The sequence below is a fragment of the Henckelia pumila genome, chromosome 1, assembly GCF_033568475.1.
Source record: "Henckelia pumila isolate YLH828 chromosome 1, ASM3356847v2, whole genome shotgun sequence".
In the NCBI taxonomy this organism is placed as follows: domain Eukaryota; kingdom Viridiplantae; phylum Streptophyta; class Magnoliopsida; order Lamiales; family Gesneriaceae; genus Henckelia; species Henckelia pumila.
In genome coordinates this window covers 153,896,106-153,917,006 of record NC_133120.1, presented here as the reverse complement: position 1 = coordinate 153,917,006, position 20,901 = coordinate 153,896,106, and the positions used below count along the sequence as shown (strand labels likewise).

Genomic DNA, 20,901 nt, shown 5'->3' with positions numbered 1-20,901 from the left:
ATAAAAACGTTTAAAAAAGTCTTATTATATGTATAAGACGAGAACTAAAATTTAGAATAAACATAAAATTAGAAATATTAATTTTATTTCACTAATAGATAAAATAATTTACAAAGATATTTTTAGTTATTATATTGTAAATTTGGTCACGAGTATCACATATTTAATATAGTTACACCATTGTTTTTATTTAAAAAAAATCATAAATTATACAAATAATAATCGCAAGTCGCAACACTAACCACGAATAATTTTTATCCGTAATTTTATATAAAGCCAACCAAACTACAAAAATAATTAAATTGCTATTGATTTGAGAATATAAAATTTTTAGAGGATCATTTTAGGGAAAAAAAGAATTTTAATATATCTCTGAATAGTAAACAATATTTTATTTTATGATAGTATATCTCTTTCTATTATATTAAGTTTGAGTCCTTTTTTTTTTAAAAAAAAAAACTGAATTGGTACGTTGATGTATGTCAAATATTAAATTAAATTGCAAATTAAACCTCTATATTAAATTAAATTGCAAATTAAACCTCTAACTCACCCAAATTTTACCTTAGAAAAACATATGAAAAAAGTTAAATTTTACATATGCAAGACGTGTGCATTTGTCATTGATATAATATAAAACTAGTCGCGCCTGCATACGAGTTGCGCGTGTAATTAAAATATAAATATTATTTATTATATACATATATTTTATTTTTGTTTCAAATCAATTTAAATTTGAAAATAAAATAAGTTGTGTGATTAAAATATGAATATTATTTATTATATATGTATTAATTTTTGTTTTCAATCAATTTAAATTTGAAAATAAAACAAAAATAAAAATTATAATGAACAAATGAAGTTTAAAATAAAAATAAAAATTTTATTCCTTTTTTTGACTTTTTAAAAGATATTTTTGATATATCATATTTAGTTTCATCAAATTAATTTTAATTCCGTCCCTGCCCGATACCGGATATTTACTATTGGGCCTCAATGTCCATTGAGAGATATCGCGTTTGCGAAGGATTTTTAAGCAAATAACGCTTTTAGTTCAAATTCTAACACGCTTTGCATCCGCGTGTGCGGGTTTTCAAGTAAACCTCTTTTCTTGGAGGTTTTAAAAGCGCAGTAGTTCATTCTCCGAGACGCTTCCTCCGCCTCTGCTCCCAGCTAGGGTTTTGGTTTCACGCTGTCTCTTTGCTCTTCTGTGCATCAAAATCGAAGATGAGGTATGCTTTTTCTAGTTTTACGTTATAGTTCAGTAATCTTAATCGAAGCTCTATGGAGAAGGATATGATATACGGAGTAGCATAGAGAATTGACGAATTATTGGAAAGTGGATACGCAGTGAGGCTGATTTGGGGGAAAAATTGAGTTTTGTATTGGATTAGCTGCTTTTTTTAAGAATTTGTGATTCATGGATTGAAACTAATCCAACAGCATAGGTGTATGAGCCTGAGTTAACAAGTAATAGTTACAATTTTTATAGACTTCAGTCTTCGTTACTGGTGCTGTGGGAATTTGCTTCCTGCTGGTGGTGTGTTTTGTGTACCAGCCTTGCCATTTGTGGAATCTGAATATATATTTATTTTCTAGATTAACTTTCTGTTAAGGGATGGGGACTGATTGCAGAATCAAGCTTTGGTCTTAGTTTAAAGAAACTCAAGAAGATCTAAAAATACGATCAGTTTATCACAACGAACTAACACGACCATATTAATTTATATATTTTTCACCTGTCAATCAACAATTTTCTAGTTCCACAATAGTCGTTGAATATTGAAGTTGTTTTGAGGTTTTTCTCTGCAATCATATAAAATTGGTTAGTAGTCTAAAAGACTATCATTCATGTATCTTGTAGCCGACATCCCGAAGTTAAGTGGGCTGAAAGGGAGGACAAGGTCTATCTGACAGTGCAGTTGTCGGATGCCAAAAATCCAAAGGTCAACCTTGACCCAGAAGGGGTTTTTACCTTTTCTGCTTCTGCTGGGACAGACGATCATCTTTATGAGCTCAAACTTGATCTTCTTGACAAAGTTAATGTAGAGGTGAGATAATATTTGCTGTATGTTGAGCTCCTGATGGAACATATATAAATCAGTTCCACTGTTAACTGTTGTTTTGTACCACTGTATGATGTATATCTTTTTATGCATTAGAAGTCTTTCTCTTGTATTTTACTAATGGTTTTTACTTGCAAGTACTAACATGAGTAAAGACGAACTCCTGTCCTTAGTCTGCAGTACAATGCATTCTTTAATCATTTGGTCAAGCGCTTGGTTGTCCGTTGTAATCTATGGCTTTCTTAAAAAAATCTCAGTGTCATTTCCAAGGAAATACCAGAAAATTGGCATGATATAACATTTATAAATTTTTTTGTGAGATTCAAAACGTTCAGGGAACAATCTGTTTGGAATTTAACAGATCAGGCTATACCGCCATAAATTGAATACACTCATTACAGTAGGTCTTAATTAGTTATTAGTTTCAAGGGTTTAGCTTCAATTGTTTCTGTTTCTAGATAAATAAATCTCACCAAGGCCGTAAGTTTTTTAATATTCTCCACCTGTTCCTTTTTCAGGAGAGCAAAATAAACATTGGGATGAGAAGTATTTTCTGTGTTATAGAAAAAACAGAGGCAAAATGGTGGAATAAATTATTGCGTGGAGGTGAGAAGACACCTCACTATGTGAAAGTAGATTGGGATAAATGGGTTGATGAAGATGACGATAGTGGTATGTTTCGTGTTTTTTCGTATATTTTATTCATTTTTGACAACTGTCACCAGAGATCATTTAGACTTATGATTGATTAGGTGCTGCGCCTGCGGATTTGGACATGGGTGGTATGGATTTCTCGGTATGCTTTTCCCTGTTTTTTGTCCTGATTCTGGATGTTTTCTGTTACAGTAACATTTAAAAGTTCTAGTTTCACCAAAAAAAAACATTTAACAGTTCTTTTTCGTCAACACGTTATGCAGAAATTTGGAGACATGGGTGGCTTAGGAGGCATGGGTGGCATGGGAGGCATGGGTGGCTTAGGAGGCATGGGTGGCCTGGGAGGCATGGGTGGCCTGGGAGGCATGGGTGGCCTGGGAGACCTGGGTGGCCTGGGAGGCCTGGGTGGCATGGGAGACATGAGTGGCCTTGGAGATGATCCCATTGGAGATGACTCCGAGTGTAGCGATGACGAAGGTACTTTTGCATTTTCACTCTGTTATATGCCTGAAAGAGGTGTTGTGAAGTTCTCTTCACATTGCACCCTATTAAATTGGTTAGCCTTTCGTAAACAGATTTATCAATGTGATACATTTTCCTGATTTTTTTCTCTGAATGTTGGTGAAGTAGAGGATACTCTCATCATTTTTTGAATTATAAAGATTTGGCTCATGACCAGTTATAGGTGTTCCAGAGACGGCTTTTTTCCTTAAATTTGAGAGCACCGTACCACAGGGCTAAGTGGTTTTTGAAACAGTAGTGTAGCTTCAAAATATTTCTGCACCTTTTGTCTTTGTTTTCTTTTTTTCCAGTTCTACAAATGCATGCACCCAGGATTTATTTAACCATAGGTCTATAATAGTTGGATTTATGTGTTTCGTGTGCAATAAATTTATTATAATCTTCCAATTTCTTGGCAGAGCAAATCAAGATGCCAGAAGGCAAGCCTCATGACAAGGCAGAGGAAGAATCAACCAAAGACAGCTGAACGTTCGCCAGTCTCTAATATCTGTAACGTAGAGAGCCTATGCCATCGGCTGGAGTTACTTTTCGGTGACAAAAGCGTGTTTTATATGGCATAACGTCTCTCTTTACTTGATTTATTTTTGCACCTCGACACTATACATTTGTGGTTTGTACCATCTTGGCAAGGACTATATTTATCCAATCATGGTGCTGCGCTTTCAGCTTATCAAGTCCCCGTCCTCGAGGTAACATATGGATTTGAAAATACCAAATCAATGTTAAATTCAAGAAACTGATTGTAATGAAAATGAATAAGACAGATTACATGGCTTTGCAGTGCTAGCAAGAATGCAAGTGAATGAATCATGTCCCCTAGCGAGTGAAGTCATTGGCTTTGGCTTCCTCGTGCAGAGTCTATCAGGGCCTATTTTCACTAGTTGAAAAGAAAAGGCGGAGTAGCTTTGGATGAGTTTTTTTAGGTTAAACAAAAACACATGATTTTAATCATAGCACAATGTTGAAAAACTAACTAAATTATGTACCAAAATCTTAGACAAACCAGATTATTTAGTTGAAAGTTTCGATTATTTTCCATTGTGTTGAAAGTAAATAATTTGAAATGTAAGACGATAAATTCAAATTTATATTGTTTTTTGCGTGTTTATTGCTTTGATTCATAAGAGATATCTTGGTAATTGTTATTAGATCGGGTCAAATTTAAAAAAATAAAAATAAAAAATGAACCTCACAGTTTTCACCCAAGTTATTGAAATGCACTACAGAATTTTAATTTTCAAATAGAAAAGTTGACCAAAGTTGGATAAACAAATGCATGTAAGATGCGCTTAACAATACTCTTCACCTGTTCAATTCAAAAATGAGTTTGTTTTTATCTAATGTCATGAAAAATAATCCAAAAAGCACATTTTTCATGAACCTATGAACAATTATATACCCAAAAAAAAATTAGTTTTGTTCTCACGCGCATCTATGTGCAAGATTTTCGTGAGCAACCACTAAAGCATACTAGTGGATTTAATAGTCATTCACCAAAATTCTGCACACTACTACAGTGCGTGTGATCAAAACTACCTAAAAATTTATTGTAAATGTTAACAAAATATGATTTATTTTCATAACACCTCAAATCGCCATTTTGATCACAAAACCAAATAAAATAACCTTTAATAATACACACGTGAAAAAATCAATTCATTTTTCAATCATAATAATATTCTCAAATCTACTCTTCTAAACCGTTATTTTTCATAGTGGTCAAATGGTAAAACTGCAGTCGATCAATTATCATAATCTTAATCAAATCAAACATTATATTTCTGTAAAATTCGGTTGGGCTAGAGTCAACATGGCCTTAAGTTTTTCAGGTTCGAGGTGTGTCTACATTCACGTCAAATATGTAGTCATAACAATTCTTCTGGGAACCAAAGGCTCTTGGCTGAGAATCAACAATTACAAAGATAAGATTCCCGCTCATCAAATTCCAAGTTAAGATTCCCGCTCATCAAATTCCAAGTTTCCCATGTCGATAAAACCATATACATACCGGTGACGACTGCAGATAAATTAACTAAACACCACAAAGCATGGTACCTAAGAAGAAAGAGACCAGAAGGCCGGAACTTCACCAATTTGACTATTTACAGTTCTTAGGTCGATCAAGTGTCGCATCGTTGGTCTTCCATGCGGACAATTCCAAGGAGACTTGAGGTCTGCCAAATGTTTTAATATCTGAAATGATCAGACGAAACAAAATCAAAATTGCCATCCAATGATTCCAAACTCTTCATTGCTTAAAGTTCAGAGACTAAAACTTAGGTTTAAGAGGGGAAATTAATATTGCATTTCTTTATACATCAACATTCTTAAGCACCTTCTGCATCTCGTTCTTTCCAAGAGAATCTCCAATCATAACAGATGACCTGCATGCACGTGACGCTAGCATTGCACGTACTTTAGGCGGACAAACTGAATCGGCAGAGTCTTCTCTATAACTGCCAATCATGGAGCATTCTCCATGACTATCGGATAGAATAGATACAAGCTCCTTGACATCTGTGAAACTATCAAATTACAGTTTATCTTGTTTTAACGGAATAAACCACTGTGCTCCCTGCATGCAAAAAAGAACTTTGGCGAAATTATAAATTTGCACGGCAGACTTTTTTATTTACCTGCAACCCCAAAAGTTATGTTTTTACTGAATGGAACTGCTTTTAGTTTAAAGCGATTTCCTGGAGGAGCGTGCATATCCTCCTCCAATAAAAAGCCATTCTTCCTGAAAGTCAAGCATAACAAAACACAAATCAGCTTTTACTAAGTCGGAAGAAACTGTATCCAGCAAGAAAGTTAGGTTATTAGGAAGATAAGTCCTGAATGTGGGATGTGATTGTTACTAGTTGACACGAAATGAATAAAGCCAAACACATCTGTGGCATCATGTTGTTTTGTTTATTTCTGGAAAAAAAAAATCCCCAATAGCTCAAAAGAAATATTCTACGATCCAAACCACAGAAACAACAAACTCAGTTATGCACGAAGCCCTTGGGTCAATTGTCAATGAGGTTGGTTAATGAACCACAAACTCAAGCTAAAGGCAAAAACTTATGCAATAGCCACATTTTCATGACATTCAGATACAGAAGAGTATATATGTTGAACAATGAAAGAGAAAGAGGATGCTCTAATACAACTTGCACCTGAAAGTATCCATGTGCATGGAGATGACTATCTCTTCTTCTGGAGATAACTCCATGAGCAATGGCCTAAATAAAATATCGTCGTATTAGAGGAAAAATAAGAACTCTTTTTCTTTCTATTGCTAGGGTTAGAGAGTCTTGAACATAGATAGACTTATGCCTGCTACCAAGCCAAACGTCTTACCGGAACAAAGGTTGCTGGTTCAATATGGTTGTTAGTGACAAACGCTCATAATTGTATTTCTCATCTGCAGCATGCTGATGAAAAATTTCTTAAGCACGTGATACTAACTATTCGAAAAATGAATTAAATATTCAAGAAATAAACCATACGATAACTAATTTTATTCTTTTATCCTTCCATGTCGAAAAGAGGTATATCACCTGGTCTACAATAAAGAGGTCCTGATCCAACTTGCCAATAATGAATCCAAGGTTAAATTGTCCAATGACCTGCATGCAAGAGAGGGTGAGGTGAGCAATTGCAGAACAAAAAATTTCATAATCTGTGGCATAACATAATCATGAAGTAAAGCTAGGGCAACAATTTAAGATACTGTAATAATTGACTTTGCCTTGTAACAAGTTGCTTTGACAATTGACATACTTTGCCCATGTTGCTCTGTAAATTTTATCACATTCTCTCACACAGAATGTCCTAGTCAAATTGGATCCCTACAATTTTTATTTTTTCAGATCACATTTAGCACCTTGATGGGACCACAATTGTTTTTCTGTGTTAGACAGTGGTAAAAAGGTAGGACACTGAATTTTACACACGCCAAACTAGACGAAAAAAATCCTTCTTGTGCAGCTACTCATGAAATAAACTCCTCATTAATATCTTCAAGACCCTGGCAAAAAAAAATTGTTTCGAGACCATGGTCCCTAAACTACTGTGAAGTAGGTAACTTCTGAAGAATAAATGGAATTAACACAAGCATCGGAGGAGCTACAGCATTCAACAAGCTCTTTACAAAAACCTTAATAAAAAACAGGGCATTAGAACCTTCATATGATTAAAGTCCCCCTTCTTAAATAGCCGATCCAACTCCCTGGTAGCAGCAGCAAGAGCCTTAGCCTTCCCCTCCTCATTTGCAAATTGCGAATGCTCCAATGTTGCTGCAGCAAAACCTCTGTACATAACAAAGTTACTGATTAGTATTAGTAAATAGATTTCTTTCATTTCTTTTAACGGTATTGACTTGCTAGGTACCCTTTCAAATTCATTCTTCCAGATGAATGGCTTATGGACTGTAGTCTCGACAGCCTTTGTTTCCTCCTTGACATCAAATCTTTAACACTAAATTGCAAGGTAAAACCAACGTTTATACCAGAAGAAACCGTTGGGGAGTCTTTACCCAAAGAATGTGGTGGAAGATCAACATGTGCAGGTTGTGAATTAGTGCTTCTCAAAGCACTAGGAACACCGGCATCCGATGATGCTCTCTCTTCAATTATTTGCTCCGGTAAGTCCATTGCCTAGACGAAAAAGTTCATGTGATTTAGGTATATAAATGTGTGCGTGCAATAGATTTAGAAGGATATATTTATCCTCACCACAAACAACCAACCGCAAGGGCTTTCTCAGTAACATACACAAAAATCTATACCTCTCTTGTTCCGCTTTGCTCTTTGTTTGATGAACATAAAGAAACGTTCGGCTCTGCATCATCAAAGAAACTAACGACTCTTGGAGTTTTTGCCGGTTGAGCTTCACTGCACGTACTATTTTTATAATCATCATACTTTTTGGAATTGACTGGAGATCTCAGTGATGAAGAATGATTCACAGAGCGATTGTCCCTTAATCTATCAAGAGGTCCACTTCTAAGAAGCGGAACTTCAGACAACGCAGTATCCATGTTTTCTAGTTTTCTCTTATTTACTGTAACAAAATTGCTGAGTGATGTCTGGATAATTTTCGATTGCTGAAGTGAATTATCAGTACCACCTTTAAGGATCAGCCTTGACTGGACAGCATTAATATGTTGGCTTTTCTTATCCCCATGAACTCTGAGCATAAACTGTTTCTTCACTGCATGAACACCAGTACCGAGCTCCTCAGCAGAAGAATCTATGCGGTTCCCTTTAACTGTTGTGAAAGCCGCGCTGCCATTTGTGCATTGTTTATCATCATTTTCCTCTCGAACCACATTATCGTCTTGAAACAATTGCTTTATGGGCATCTCAGAGCTCTCACTCAGAGAATCAACCTTGGAGGCAAGATTCTCCTCATTAAGTTCTTCTACTGTGTTAACAGTATAAGTAACTTGATTTGATGAATAAATCTTCTCCAGAGTCTCCCTTAAGGACTGCAAGATTGTGCTTTCATTGGAGAAATATATTTTCCTTTTATCTGGTGTCACATTCACATCATATGCCCGAGTTGGAATTGAAAAATCCAAGATCACAACAGGATATTGTCGGGAATTTGCACCTCTATACACCTCATTCACAAGCTTGCCAACTTTGGGCACGTCAACTGGGCGACCATTAGCAAAAAAGAATTGCCGATCTCCTATGTGACGTCCGCTTCCATATCCAGACTTTGAAACAAAGCCTTCAACCATACAATCATCTGTAATGCTGACTCTCACGGGTTCCAAAGAAGAAAAGGTGCTCATACCAAACACAGTGATGATATTGTCTTTAAGAGATCCACCGCCCTGTGTTTTCAGCACTACAGACCTAGCATTTTTACCAGTTGTGTTGGTGCAAATTAATCTAACTCCTTTGGCAACTAGTGCATAGGCCTAAAAATCAAAACAATTCATGAAAAAGGTTGTTAGGGAAAGTGGGAACATGCTTTCATGATAAAGTCGTGGAATGAATGGCATATTGTCGCATCCTTCCAAAAAAAACAGACCAGAGTGTCTTAATTATTGAACTTGCAAGTTCACCATTCCCTTTATGGAAAGATTAGAACAAAAGGAAAATCAACTATATATGTTACAAAACTATATTCAGTTTTTTCCAATGATTCTTTTTCCTCATGAATAAAAGAGCACGGGTTTTATTGGCCAGAGTAAAATTTGGAAAGTCTGAAACATTCATCGGCAAAGTGAAATCCAAATGGTTTGGTCTTTCTAAAATGAAAAATGCAATAAAAGAAGAGGGACAAATTGTAATTTAACGGCGACCTTGAACCAAAATGCAATAAAAGAAGAGGGACAAATTGTAATTTAACGGCGACCTTGAACTCCCTCTCATCCTAAACTCAAAATTTTATAATGTCTTATACCACTACTGCAAGGCAATTCAATATCTGAATGAACTCCAAAACACAATAAACCAATAATTATTCACAATCAGGAAACTCACATTCAATAAACCAATCAACTTTCCATATTCTTTACGAATATTTCGTTGGAATTCTTTGCTCCTGACTGGCAAATAGGAAAACAATTTCTTGACAGTGACAGTAGTTCCGGCTTGACGAGCAGTCTTCCTCTCAGCAGTCAGAAGACCCGATCGGTCGTAAGTCAAGTGCGTCGCAACGACCTCACTACTAGTACGTGTCTCTATAGTCAAGTCCCCCAAAGCGCAAAGCGAACTCAAAGCCTCCCCTCGAAAACCAAACGTGGTCAGAGACTCGAGGTCTTGAAAACCATTTAGCTTTGACGTATGATGCTTCAAAGCTAAGACCTACATGACAGAATCAAGTATTCAGACACTATTACATGCCGGCAAGATCAATTTTTCCAATACAAACACATAAGAGAGGAAGCACGACATACAAACTGAAATGGCAGTGGTGCAAAACAACTAAGCTCGCTCTCCAACAACCCGAAGAATCAAATCCCACTTCAAGTAAAAGCAGAAGAAATGAATTAAGGATTATACCCTGAAATTCTTGGGAGAAATGCCGGAGCCATTGTCAATGACTTGGAAGGACTCCAGGCCGTACTCTTTGAGAGCGACCTCGATACTCGTAGCACCCGCATCGAGGCTGTTTTCGACGAGCTCCTTCACGGCAGAAGAGAGATCAAGAATCACCTGGCCCGCGCAGATTCGGTGAACAACGCCTTTGTTGAGCGGCCTGATGGATGGAGGCTCGGATGCTTCAGAACCCCCACCTTCCATCGGCATTATCGGAATAATTATACACAGGCTGAGACGGCAAGTATATTTCCTGCATACACGTCCATGGAGCTCCGGTACGGGCGGAAACCTAGGCGGTGCCGCGGTGGCTCTTGGGTTGTTTTTTTTACCCTTTTTGCCGCCAAAACAGATCGTATGGTATATAGCACAAGAAATTATTACGTATATATTTATTTATATATATATATATATTAAAATCTCTTAATTCCACCAACAAGGTGTCGTGGTGTAGTTGGTTATCACGTCAGTCTAACACACTGAAGGTCTCCGGTTCGAGTCCGGGCGACGCCACTTTTTATAAAATGTAATCTACTCTAATTTTTTTTATTATTTTTTAAAAAAAGGCACAAGGTGGATCTAACTAAATTTTGGCCGTTGATTATAACCTTCTCGGATTTTGACGTGAAACTATAGATTTGAACATATGAAATGAAAGAAACGAGACCTCGATGTGAAATTTAATTGTGTTACTTTCGAAATGTTAAAAAATAAAAATAAAGGATCATTTAAATTGAAATAACTGGAAAAAAAAACAAATGAATTAAACTACAATTTAAAATAATGAATTAAGAAATTATGCATATACATTAAATTTTTCGTTGAAAGATCGTCAAAGGAAGATCTTCGCTGATCTGTGATGAACGACATGGTCGTAAAATCTGAAGAACTATCGGTGAAGTGGGTGTTCCACTCTATTGTGACAGAAGGTAAATACCAGAGAAATTGTGGTTGATAAATATGACAACATAACATCGGTAACCGGCAAAATACATATATGTATCCATAGAATTATCAAGTAAAACAAACAACATACAAATTATCTAATTTAATTAATCATTCATAACAAACAAAGACACTTTCAAATTTAATTTAATATTTAAATTATTCATTCGTTATCAACCAAATTATCAAATTCATCAATTATCCTGTCCCACCAACTAAACTCCTCACTGCAAGACGGTAGAATCGAACCAACGGTATTATAGCTCATCGGATTGGACTGGTTTTGGCATTATCGTATTGAGGAGAAGTTCGATGCTACATACCTCCACTGTAATTGTGTGGGCAGCAAATGACCACACATCTACTTTATGTAATAGTGGTACCTTCTGTACGATGGCAAACCCGGATGTAAGACCGACCATAATAACCCAATTCAAAATCCGAACCATATCGAACCGGATCAGGATCAATATTTTTTCTTAAAATTAATTTCAAGTTTAGAAGCAGTAGTTTGCACGAAACATAATCATTTCAAAATTTAGGCATTTACAAAAAAACTACTAATTTTCCCAAACAAAAAGAATAAGGTTGGCAATTAGATATACAACTCTTTCCCTACATATAGTAGCTAAGTGACTGCTTCTTTCTTGATCCGCCTTCTCCGTACTGGTCGTTCCACTGCAGGAGCTCGTTCATGTTTTGCGACTCCGACGAAACACTTGCGTGCACCTGCATTACCAACATGGTTTTCAGTTCCTCGAAGCCGGAACAGTATAGGTTTATGAATCTATCAGTGATGACATTTAGTGTTAAGTTGAATGACACCAACTGCATTTGGTAAATCAGTGTGGTCCATAACGAGGAACGTTAGACGATGCCACAACATTCCCTGGTTCTCGTGAATATACCTGATCATGTGCGACTTTAAAATCATCGGTAGTCAGGGGACGGATATCCGAGCTGCTGTGCAATGCGGGCAACGGCCTGTTCTCTGCTCGAGCCAACGCATTATCCTACATTATTTTCACATCATTTCGACACATTAGATTGAACATGAAACCAAAATATTGGTATAGCCCGGAAAGCTTCATGAGGACAGAGCACAAACCTTCTTCTCCTTCTCCAAAATTTCTCTAATGGGGCGATACGCAGCCATTACACACAGATTCTGGGGAAAAAGTTACGAAAATTAGGATAGTTGTTAAGCGATACATAGAACAGCAATAGTTCATAAAATTGCAAGTTTAAACAAAAGTCCAGAAGTTCCAGGATATATAGTTGTGTATCAACCTTTAAATCACTTCCCGAATACCCTTCTGTCATTTTAGCGACTGCTTCGATATCAAATGTTGGATCCAACTCTTCCTTGGCTAATATCACCGTTAAAATTTTTTCTCGGTTCCTAGAATCTGGCAAGTCGACCATCAGCCTGCACAAGATGTAAACAAATCAAGTGAAAGTCGGTTACCCTTTGCCTAAATACATCAAAAACTTATGTCTTTATGGTTTGCAAAGAGATTTCAGTGGTTGAGACAAAAGGACCTCCTAGGGAGCCTCCTAATTACAGCCTCGTCAAGATCGAAAGGTCTATTTGTGGCGGCAAGCACTAATACTCGTTCCTTGTCCTTGGTGCGTAAACCATCCCAGTTCACCATAAATTCGTTCTTCATCTTGCGCATTGCTTCATGCTCTCCGGGATTTTCACGTCTCCCTAGCATGCTGTCAACCTATGGCAACATATACAAGTGAGAAGTAGGAAAAAGTTGAGTGATAAGGACAAAAATAAAAGAAATATCGGTGAATTATACCAACCTCATCCACAAAAATAACGCTAGGGGAAATTTTGCTAGCTAACGTGAACACTGCTTTCACATATTTCTCTGCTTCACCAAACCACTATTCACAAAAATAGAACATGTTGATCATCAAAACAAAAAAGAAAAATGTGCAAGAAAGGTTACAACTCAAGCGCAAACAATAACGTACTTTTGACGTGATGCTCGACATCGATATGTTGATGAAGTTTGCACCAGCTTCAGTTGCCACAGCTTTTGCTAGCATTGTTTTACCAGTGCCAGGCGGTCCAAATAGCAATATTCCCTTACATGGCTGCCAAAGCAATAGTTGAGGGATTGACTAAAACTTCTAAAGATGCACTATAAGTACAATTCAATTACCTTTGTCAACTGTCCTTTGGTGAACAATTCTGGCCTTTGAAGTGGCAACATCACCAATTCCTTCAAAGTCTCTTTCACATTTTCCAACGCCCCGATGTCATCAAAACTAACACCAATATCACCCGGTGGGATAACCTCACTGAGGATTCTCTTCTCAAATTCGTTTTCAGTAACCACGTCCTGAACTAAAGCAGTCAGTCTCCATCCCAGGTTGTATGAAACAATCGGAAAACATCAAGTTAGTTATTTTATACGAGCAAGTTACAGAGGGGAAGCAATGTTCACCTTGAGAGATTTTTCGAAACTCTTGTTTTCATTCGAAAGACCCTGCAGAATGTTGAGCCCATAACTGATACTGCAATATAAAGCAAAAAACAATAAGAGCCTAAACCAAAACCAGCTAGTTGTTTTTCCTTTCTTACATCCCCAGTTATTCCGATTTTCAGTCTTGTAATAAGTTTGAAACTCAAGGCAAAAAAGTTTACCTCTCACTTGAAATGACAAGTTTAGACTCTTTGAGAGAAACCTTGGAACAATGCATTAAGTGATAACCTAGAGCCCAGCCAATCATTTTCTCAACGCCTATCAACATCAAGTCAATAGTGTTAAAAGAAGAATTTGAGTGGGTGGCCTCTCTAAATTGAAGTTATAAGTTGTGTGATAACAACTGACCTTCACCGGTCAAAGTTTGGTCTTTGATGCTCAAAGTTTCCAAATCAGGGCATAAGAGACCAACTCGACTTAGAACCTGAATTCAAACAAGAAAATGAATAAGAGACTCAAAGTGTAATGTCAACATAGATAACAAGTTTATCCATAGCTTAAATCATATGGTAAATAATTAGGCCATACAACATAAAACTGGAGAGAGAATTTACAGTGTTTTATAATTAAAATTATCAATCTACATTTTACTCAAGAGCAGCATAATTACCACCGCCCAAGTGTTGCACTATAGATGACAAAATAGAATAACACACTCCGCTAAAAAATTATAAAATTCACATCAAAGAGCCACCATATCCCAGCAAATTGTTAATCAAACAAAATTTGAAACTTATAAACTAATGTCATGTTGCTCTATACAAAAATAAAGATATGGATCACTCCATGGGTTCTTGCCGCGCTTTAGACTCTCATGTAATGAAGCAAAGGGAGTAGCCACGAAAAGGGGTTAGTAGACAGAGGTGACTCACGGAGCGAATGCTACCAATATTTGACTGTGTTTTCATCGTTTCAATGTCTCGATCCAACTGCATTTTCCAGTCTGATAGTACTGTTTCATCCTGTAAAAGTTTAACAACCTTCACAGTCTGCTCAGAATTTTAACCACAGACTCACATATTAAATAGAAACCAACAATTGATTACCTGAGGAATCTGTATGGTCACTTTGTTAGGGAAAAGGCGGTTGAGCTGCTTAGCTGTTTTTGGAGTTTCTTTATCATTCAGTTTACCCAAATTATCCTTGAAAAATAAAATAAATTTTAAACTACATCAAGGACCAAACTCATTCAGTTTCATATGCAATCACTGATTCTAGGATACGTGAATCAAATGACGAAAACATTCATGGCCAAATATCATCTTCTCAACATTGTCTGATGTCTCTGAATGGTCATTGCATAAACTTAACTACAAAGTTAAACAAAATGAAAGCAAACACTATTTATTTTAATTACCGGAAAGGAAAAGTCGAGCAGCGCAGTTTGGTTGCTTCCAAATTTTGTGAATAGTAATCCCCCAGGATGAGACTGGAACACATGGTAGGTCGTTTAATGTTAATTCTACGAGATGAATGGATAATAAGAACGTTAAATAACATTAAACTTACCTTCTCCTTTCTGCTGTCTGTCTGAGTATGAGAAGCTATTACAACAAGATTTTCTGGTAAATTATCGAGTTTAGTTTTGAGCAATGCATATGCTGCACAACTTCCCACCACATATTTCTCAATGTCTTTCACAAACAAAATTAAAGGAGAATTTTTACTTTCCAGAGACGCGACCTGCAAAATTTCAACAATTATTCGTAATTTTTCTCCTTGAACAGAGAAATAGGGCCAAGAATAAGCCTTTTATAGAGTTGCAAAATATTAACCTCGAAGACCTCATTGATGGCAAACTTGTCAAAATCGTCGATGGAGCTATCAAGGCGTAATACGTCAGCTGCATTGAAGAAAACCCCACAAAAACGATGACACTTGTTCAGGGGTATAAAATGAAAGACCAGAAATGAAAAAAGCAAACAATTACCAGCACAAAGATAGCCATGATCTTCTTCACAAAGGCCCCCGAGATTAGTACCATCTGGGATAGTTTTATCAAATCTAACCCCAATTTTTGAAGTACTTTCCTTAGAGGCAAGTACAACCTTGCCTCTGTAACCATAAATCGGACCCCTGCACAGAACATGTGTTATGCCAGATGCACATAAGAATACAAGCGTGTCAAATAGTGCAATACCATAATTTGTTCAGGGCATCAAAAAAATTGAGATCATATCGAATTAATAAAACTGCATGTTCTAAAAATCAAGAGGTATGACGAGTGAAACACTGAGAAGAAACATCAAAGAACCTCCAGCTTTTCACCAGAACTCATCACAGACACCGACACTGATAATGAGATACCTGGAGGGTTTTAATAAAGAAAATTCTGGAACACGCACACACGTAGCAGAAAAGGAGAATTTTGAAGGAACTTCTAGAATTCAGAAAAAGCCAATGTCCAATACATATTTATGGCCGATTTTGTTAGTGAACACGACATAAACATAAAATAAAGATGATGTCACTTAAAATTTGTCACATTATGACTTAGTTTCAGAATGTAGCTTATCAACCTCACTGAAGCTCCCGACAATAATGAACCCACATATTTCACCCGGTCACCTGCAAAGAAAACAAAGCAATTGGTTAAACAGAATATGGTTCTCAACTCACACTCTAACAAACCAACAATAAAAGCATTGAATGAGATACCTTTCTTGAAAACATAGTTTTTTGATGAAGCCGTAGATGCCTCCTGCTTAGGTGGAGCCTGGGAGCTTATAATAGGACTACCAGTATTATCTGCCTCTACATTAAATGCTGGTTTCTTTGACCGTAGCAATGTCCGTCTAGTATATACACGTGCTCTCTCCGGCTTTGAACTTTCCTTTATAGAATCAGCTATCTCTGTAGTTGGTCCCTGAATAAACTTAATTGCTGTAAATGAATATAAGCAGAAAAATTTTACAACAGAAAATGATGAACTGCTTGATCAAGTAAACAGACAGATATACACACTAGCGAGTAAAAATGGTAAAAGCTTACCCCAGGCAGTATAATGGTGTCGACTACTAGGAGCTTCGCACCAAAATATTGAGCAAGTGCCTTAATCAAGGTTTCCTGATATAATTCAGAACCTGGAAGAAAATTAGACACAATCAAGAAGGAAAACAAAAATATCAACAGCATATCAGAAATGCAAGGCTATACCTGCAGGACCAGATAATAAAATTCTTGGACACACGGTTGGAAGATCTGCAGCAAATTTTGCAAATTTGCTACACTTCAAATGTATGTATGCCGAACCAATAAGGGCATCCTTCGTGGATTCACTGTCAAAAGTCATACAAATTGCTAAAACTCAACAACAAAAAAGGAAAAACTAGATATGGTAAAAGGAAATAATGGTAGTCTATGCCAAAGCAAAAGAAAGGGTTAAAAAACAGGGACACACGAACCACATATTCACATTACAGTAACAATAAGTCGGAATTTTCATGTTCATAGACCATTGAAACAAGGAGGGCAAGAGATAGAAAGCGAGTAAAATCGCTCAAGTCATCCATGTATATAGAAGAAAACAATTCATGTTACACGTGTCCTTGAAATATTGAATATAAACACATACATGCACATAAGAATATTCAGTGCAGTTGTCCTCTCAACCAAACAACTGGACTCATTTAAGTTTTACAAGCCATTTTCGAACAAGAAAGCGAGGTTTATATTCACATGGAGGCCTCTGTTCACATACTCAACAGCCAGCACGATAACAGAAACCTCAGCCTTTCGATGAGTATTGAGGACAATATCACATATTTAATATGCCTCCATGACCATAAATTTGATTGGCGCCGTTGGTTTGGGAAAGTGCAGACAGAGATGAAGGAAGGTATAAAGATAACAGAGCATTGACAAATAATTTGATTGATTTACCTTAGGTAATATGGAAAGTTTTCAAATGAAATGCCACTCTTTTTGCAATCAAGTAATCCTTGTTGTAACCCAACTTTAAATGCTTGGCGCCTTGATGATATTGAAATAGGAGGGTCAGTACCATTCTGTTGATCTATAAATTTCCTATGCTCATCGAGGATTTTAGAGATGCTGCTACTTATTTCATACTCAGAAACTGTCGAACCAGCGAGAACCTGCATAATTGGTCCAAAGTCATTGTTTTCAATAGCAATCTCCCCACTCCATGTTTCACGATTTAAACTTTTGTTGACAATATCAGGAGATGGAACACTTGTCTTCTCAAGAACTGATAGCAAAGGGCCATGTTCTCGGTCAGAGGTGTCCTTCATTTTGGTATCCTCCAAACAATTATCCTCCATTATAGTATCCTCCAAATGATTATCTGACACTTCACAAGCCAAAGGCACTGATGGTGATTCAGAATTTTGTTGTACACCTTCACTGTTACAGGATGGAGGAATAAGAGAGAGTTCTTCACGAAGATTAGACAGTGAAGCAACTGTTGATGCAACAGCCACAGCAGAAGGATCTCCAGATCTTGCCTCGGTTTGTAATCCTTTTATTGGCTTGCCATGGGATTCTAGCATGCTTACTGAAGATGGCAGACTCGATGCAGAACTAGAGTCATCGGAAAGTTGCTGAAAAATCTGATACTAAGTGAAGGAAAACTGTTGCTGATACAAGTTGAGGAAGCAGTGACAGGTCTGAGGTAAAAAAAATACACAAAATATTCCAACCACAAAGAAACTGCAACTGAGAAATTATATCTTGGCAAAAGGATACATAAGAATGATCCCCAGTCGAGCTAAAAACCACCTCATCACCTCCACTGAGGTAAATAGTGGAATCTTTATAATAAATTTTGCCATTCACTTTGACAGAACCATTCTTTCCAGTAATTTCAAGTAATGTGACTGAGATTCCTCCCTAAGGATAAACAGTAATTGATGCCACAATAGGCATCAAATCATTAAAATCTGAACAGGGACAAATTTTTTTCAAATACAAAAACCAAGGTAACCAGGGAAGTCGCTATTCAATTACTTGGTGACAAAACTGGCACCTTTCAAAAAATAACACAAAATTTTGGGATTGTCTTCTGGGTTAATAGGGATTCAGTCCGTGAGTATAAACATTAGTTATAATTCAGTCCCCGTATCAGAAAAACTTAGTTTTTAAATTCTCGATCTGACGTGTTTTTTTTTCATTTCGACTCCCTAAACTTAGATATTCCAAAATTATAGTACATGTAGTCAATTTAAGTTTATTGATACTCAATTTAATTCACTTGTTACGTGAAATGCATACATTTGTACCATAATTTCAACAATACATACCTTATTAACCCAAACACGTTCTAACATTTCATACCTAAAAATTATAATTATATACCTAATTTGATTCGGTTAATACTTAAAATTTGTAAAGTTCGGCGATAATCTCAACTATTTGTACAAATAGTTATTGTGTTAGTTTTCATTTCTTACACGTGACATAAATAATATACCCAATTAAAATTTCTTGATACCCGAAATGCATAAATTTTTGTCATAATTTCAACAATATGTACCTATTTGGACCCAAAAAATGTCATGAAGCTGAAATGATAAAAACATGTGGGGCCAGGGAGCTCAAACTAAGTTTTCTGACACGTGGACTGAATCCTAATTTATGTTTGATGTCCGGGACTGAATCCTAAGTTGCCCTTGTTTTTTCAAGAGGGCGATGACCGCCGAATCTCCCCATTGTCACATCCCTGAAGGTAACTACAAGAAAATAAAATAACATTTACCTCTGTCTCAATTTGTTTCAGACAACACAACGATTCACTAACTTCTGCATCATTCACCCACAAGTCAAATTGATTACCTTGGCCAACAGTGAAAGTAGGCCTCTGAATAACAACATGCGGATTCTGGATTGTATTTTGCAGTAAAAGGTCATTATGAATTTGTATTCAAATAAAGAAACATACATTGAATGAATAAGCATAAGCCTACCTGTGAGCACTGTGAAATAAGTTTTCCCCATGCAACTCCAGCATTAGATTTCATTTGACTTTTCTTCTTCCCATTGTCTACAGGCACAATGGAATTTACTTGCTCCACTTCAATCAAAGAATTACCTACATTTACAGCACACAATTCACGATTGAAAAATTCAATAATCCACCAAAAACTCATCGAGTAAACTCAAGAATTAGCAAAAACTTGATTTTAAAAAAAAAAAAGAAAAAGAAAACTCAATTGAAAGGGAAAAAAACATCAAGAACACCGAAGGATTTCCATAAAGAAATCACCGAAAAACAGAACTAGAAAAAATAAATTCACATGCAACTCAAAGATCACACAAGAAACTAAAGTCTCACTTTCAACTGCCACTTCCGGAGGTTTCTCCGCCGCCCCCACAGCTTCTGATCTCTTTAGGCAGCCGCCTCCAGCAACCTCATCCGATCCACCATTATTTCTAACAAATTCATCTCCCGCCGCCGCCGCACCCACGGATTCCTCCGCATACACCGAATCATTCTTAGATAAAGACGACGCCTCCGACAACTGTGCGCAGAAAAACCCGCCAGAAATAAAAAAAAACACAGAAACCCGAAACGAAAACAAAAAAACAAAACAAATTGAACGAAATCCTACACAAGAAAAAAATTAGACCTTGGGTCGTTTCGAAGAAGATGATGGAGAAGAAAGTGAAAGATGGCGCTTAGAAGAAGAGCTCCCTCTCGTTTCCACCATTATTCTGATCTAATCTTTTAAAAAAAACCCCGTAAAGATTTTTTTTTTTTTTTCAAGAAACCAAAAATCATTAACAAATATGTAGATACGAATGGTTTGTATGTTTGATTGGGTATACAATTGTGTATATAAAAAAAATTGAAATGGGATTCAGAAAGAGGAGAAGGAACAGAGAAAAAACGAGTGAGAAGAAGAAAAAGGGGAAATGATGGCTAGATATCGGTGATAAGTAGCCTATATATACATGTTCATGCCCATACATATACACGCACACAAAGCTTTGACCTCTCGGTTTGAAGAATCTTTTCTTTAAAACATTTTCCATAGTTATGTTAAGGGTTAATCTATAAATTTATTTTGTTTTATCATTTTTGAAAATATTTTATATTTAAAAAGCATAAATTTAATTTAAAAATTCACTGATACTCATATCATATCTTTTGAGTTAATATATACTCGTTATAAGATATATTTATAAATATTTCAAAAAAAATATATATAT

At 36.3% G+C, this 20,901-nt stretch overlaps 3 protein-coding genes and 1 non-coding gene across 7 annotated transcripts; 2 read left to right on the top strand and 2 right to left on the bottom strand.

Moving 5' to 3' along the window:
* The first annotated feature begins 1,093 nt into the window (after nucleotides 1-1,093).
* On the top strand, nucleotides 1,094-3,916 carry LOC140871599 (uncharacterized protein OsI_027940). Of its 2 annotated transcripts, none has more exons than XM_073274296.1 (6): nucleotides 1,094-1,232; nucleotides 1,865-2,051; nucleotides 2,585-2,735; nucleotides 2,819-2,862; nucleotides 2,984-3,197; nucleotides 3,641-3,916. In XM_073274296.1, exons 1-6 carry the CDS (start codon nucleotides 1,228-1,230, stop codon nucleotides 3,706-3,708), a joined length of 669 nt encoding a protein of 222 aa, XP_073130397.1. In that variant the 5' UTR covers nucleotides 1,094-1,227; the 3' UTR covers nucleotides 3,709-3,916. The 2 variants fall into 2 exon arrangements, with proteins under 2 accessions (XP_073130397.1, XP_073130318.1); XM_073274217.1 differs by having other exon boundaries at nucleotides 2,585-2,738.
* A 1,108-nt stretch (nucleotides 3,917-5,024) lies between these two features.
* On the bottom strand, nucleotides 5,025-10,617 carry LOC140871456 (DNA mismatch repair protein PMS1). 3 transcript variants are annotated; one of them, XM_073274011.1, is made up of 11 exons: nucleotides 10,250-10,617; nucleotides 9,728-10,051; nucleotides 8,017-9,159; nucleotides 7,620-7,885; nucleotides 7,413-7,539; nucleotides 6,788-6,856; nucleotides 6,588-6,661; nucleotides 6,404-6,469; nucleotides 5,879-5,982; nucleotides 5,578-5,759; nucleotides 5,025-5,435 (listed from the first exon to the last, which is right to left on the bottom strand). In XM_073274011.1, exons 1-11 carry the CDS (start codon nucleotides 10,493-10,495, stop codon nucleotides 5,298-5,300), a joined length of 2,739 nt encoding a protein of 912 aa, XP_073130112.1. In that variant the 5' UTR covers nucleotides 10,496-10,617; the 3' UTR covers nucleotides 5,025-5,297. The 3 variants fall into 3 exon arrangements, 2 of the variants coding, with proteins under 2 accessions (XP_073130112.1, XP_073130166.1); XM_073274065.1 differs by lacking the exon at nucleotides 5,025-5,435 and having other exon boundaries at nucleotides 5,584-5,767; XR_012147717.1 differs by lacking the exons at nucleotides 5,025-5,435; nucleotides 5,578-5,759 and having other exon boundaries at nucleotides 5,912-5,982; nucleotides 6,588-6,651.
* A 107-nt stretch (nucleotides 10,618-10,724) lies between these two features.
* TRNAV-AAC (transfer RNA valine (anticodon AAC)) lies at nucleotides 10,725-10,798 on the top strand. The gene has a single exon. It is a non-coding gene; the product is annotated as a tRNA-Val (tRNA).
* Nucleotides 10,799-11,666: 868 nt separating this feature from the next.
* LOC140871394 (uncharacterized) lies at nucleotides 11,667-20,609 on the bottom strand. The gene is made up of 27 exons (XM_073273916.1): nucleotides 20,319-20,609; nucleotides 20,024-20,210; nucleotides 19,656-19,780; nucleotides 19,448-19,570; nucleotides 18,439-18,582; nucleotides 17,614-18,302; nucleotides 16,888-17,009; nucleotides 16,723-16,814; nucleotides 16,390-16,597; nucleotides 16,251-16,299; nucleotides 15,662-15,807; nucleotides 15,507-15,574; nucleotides 15,241-15,414; nucleotides 15,089-15,160; nucleotides 14,778-14,873; nucleotides 14,604-14,693; nucleotides 14,080-14,155; nucleotides 13,893-13,989; nucleotides 13,693-13,762; nucleotides 13,408-13,587; nucleotides 13,217-13,339; nucleotides 13,043-13,126; nucleotides 12,773-12,957; nucleotides 12,521-12,659; nucleotides 12,339-12,398; nucleotides 12,139-12,243; nucleotides 11,667-11,959 (listed from the first exon to the last, which is right to left on the bottom strand). The coding sequence occupies exons 1-27, from the start codon at nucleotides 20,397-20,399 to the stop codon at nucleotides 11,846-11,848; spliced, it is 3,699 nt and encodes a 1,232-aa protein (XP_073130017.1). The 5' UTR covers nucleotides 20,400-20,609; the 3' UTR covers nucleotides 11,667-11,845.
* Nucleotides 20,610-20,901: the final 292 nt, after the last annotated feature.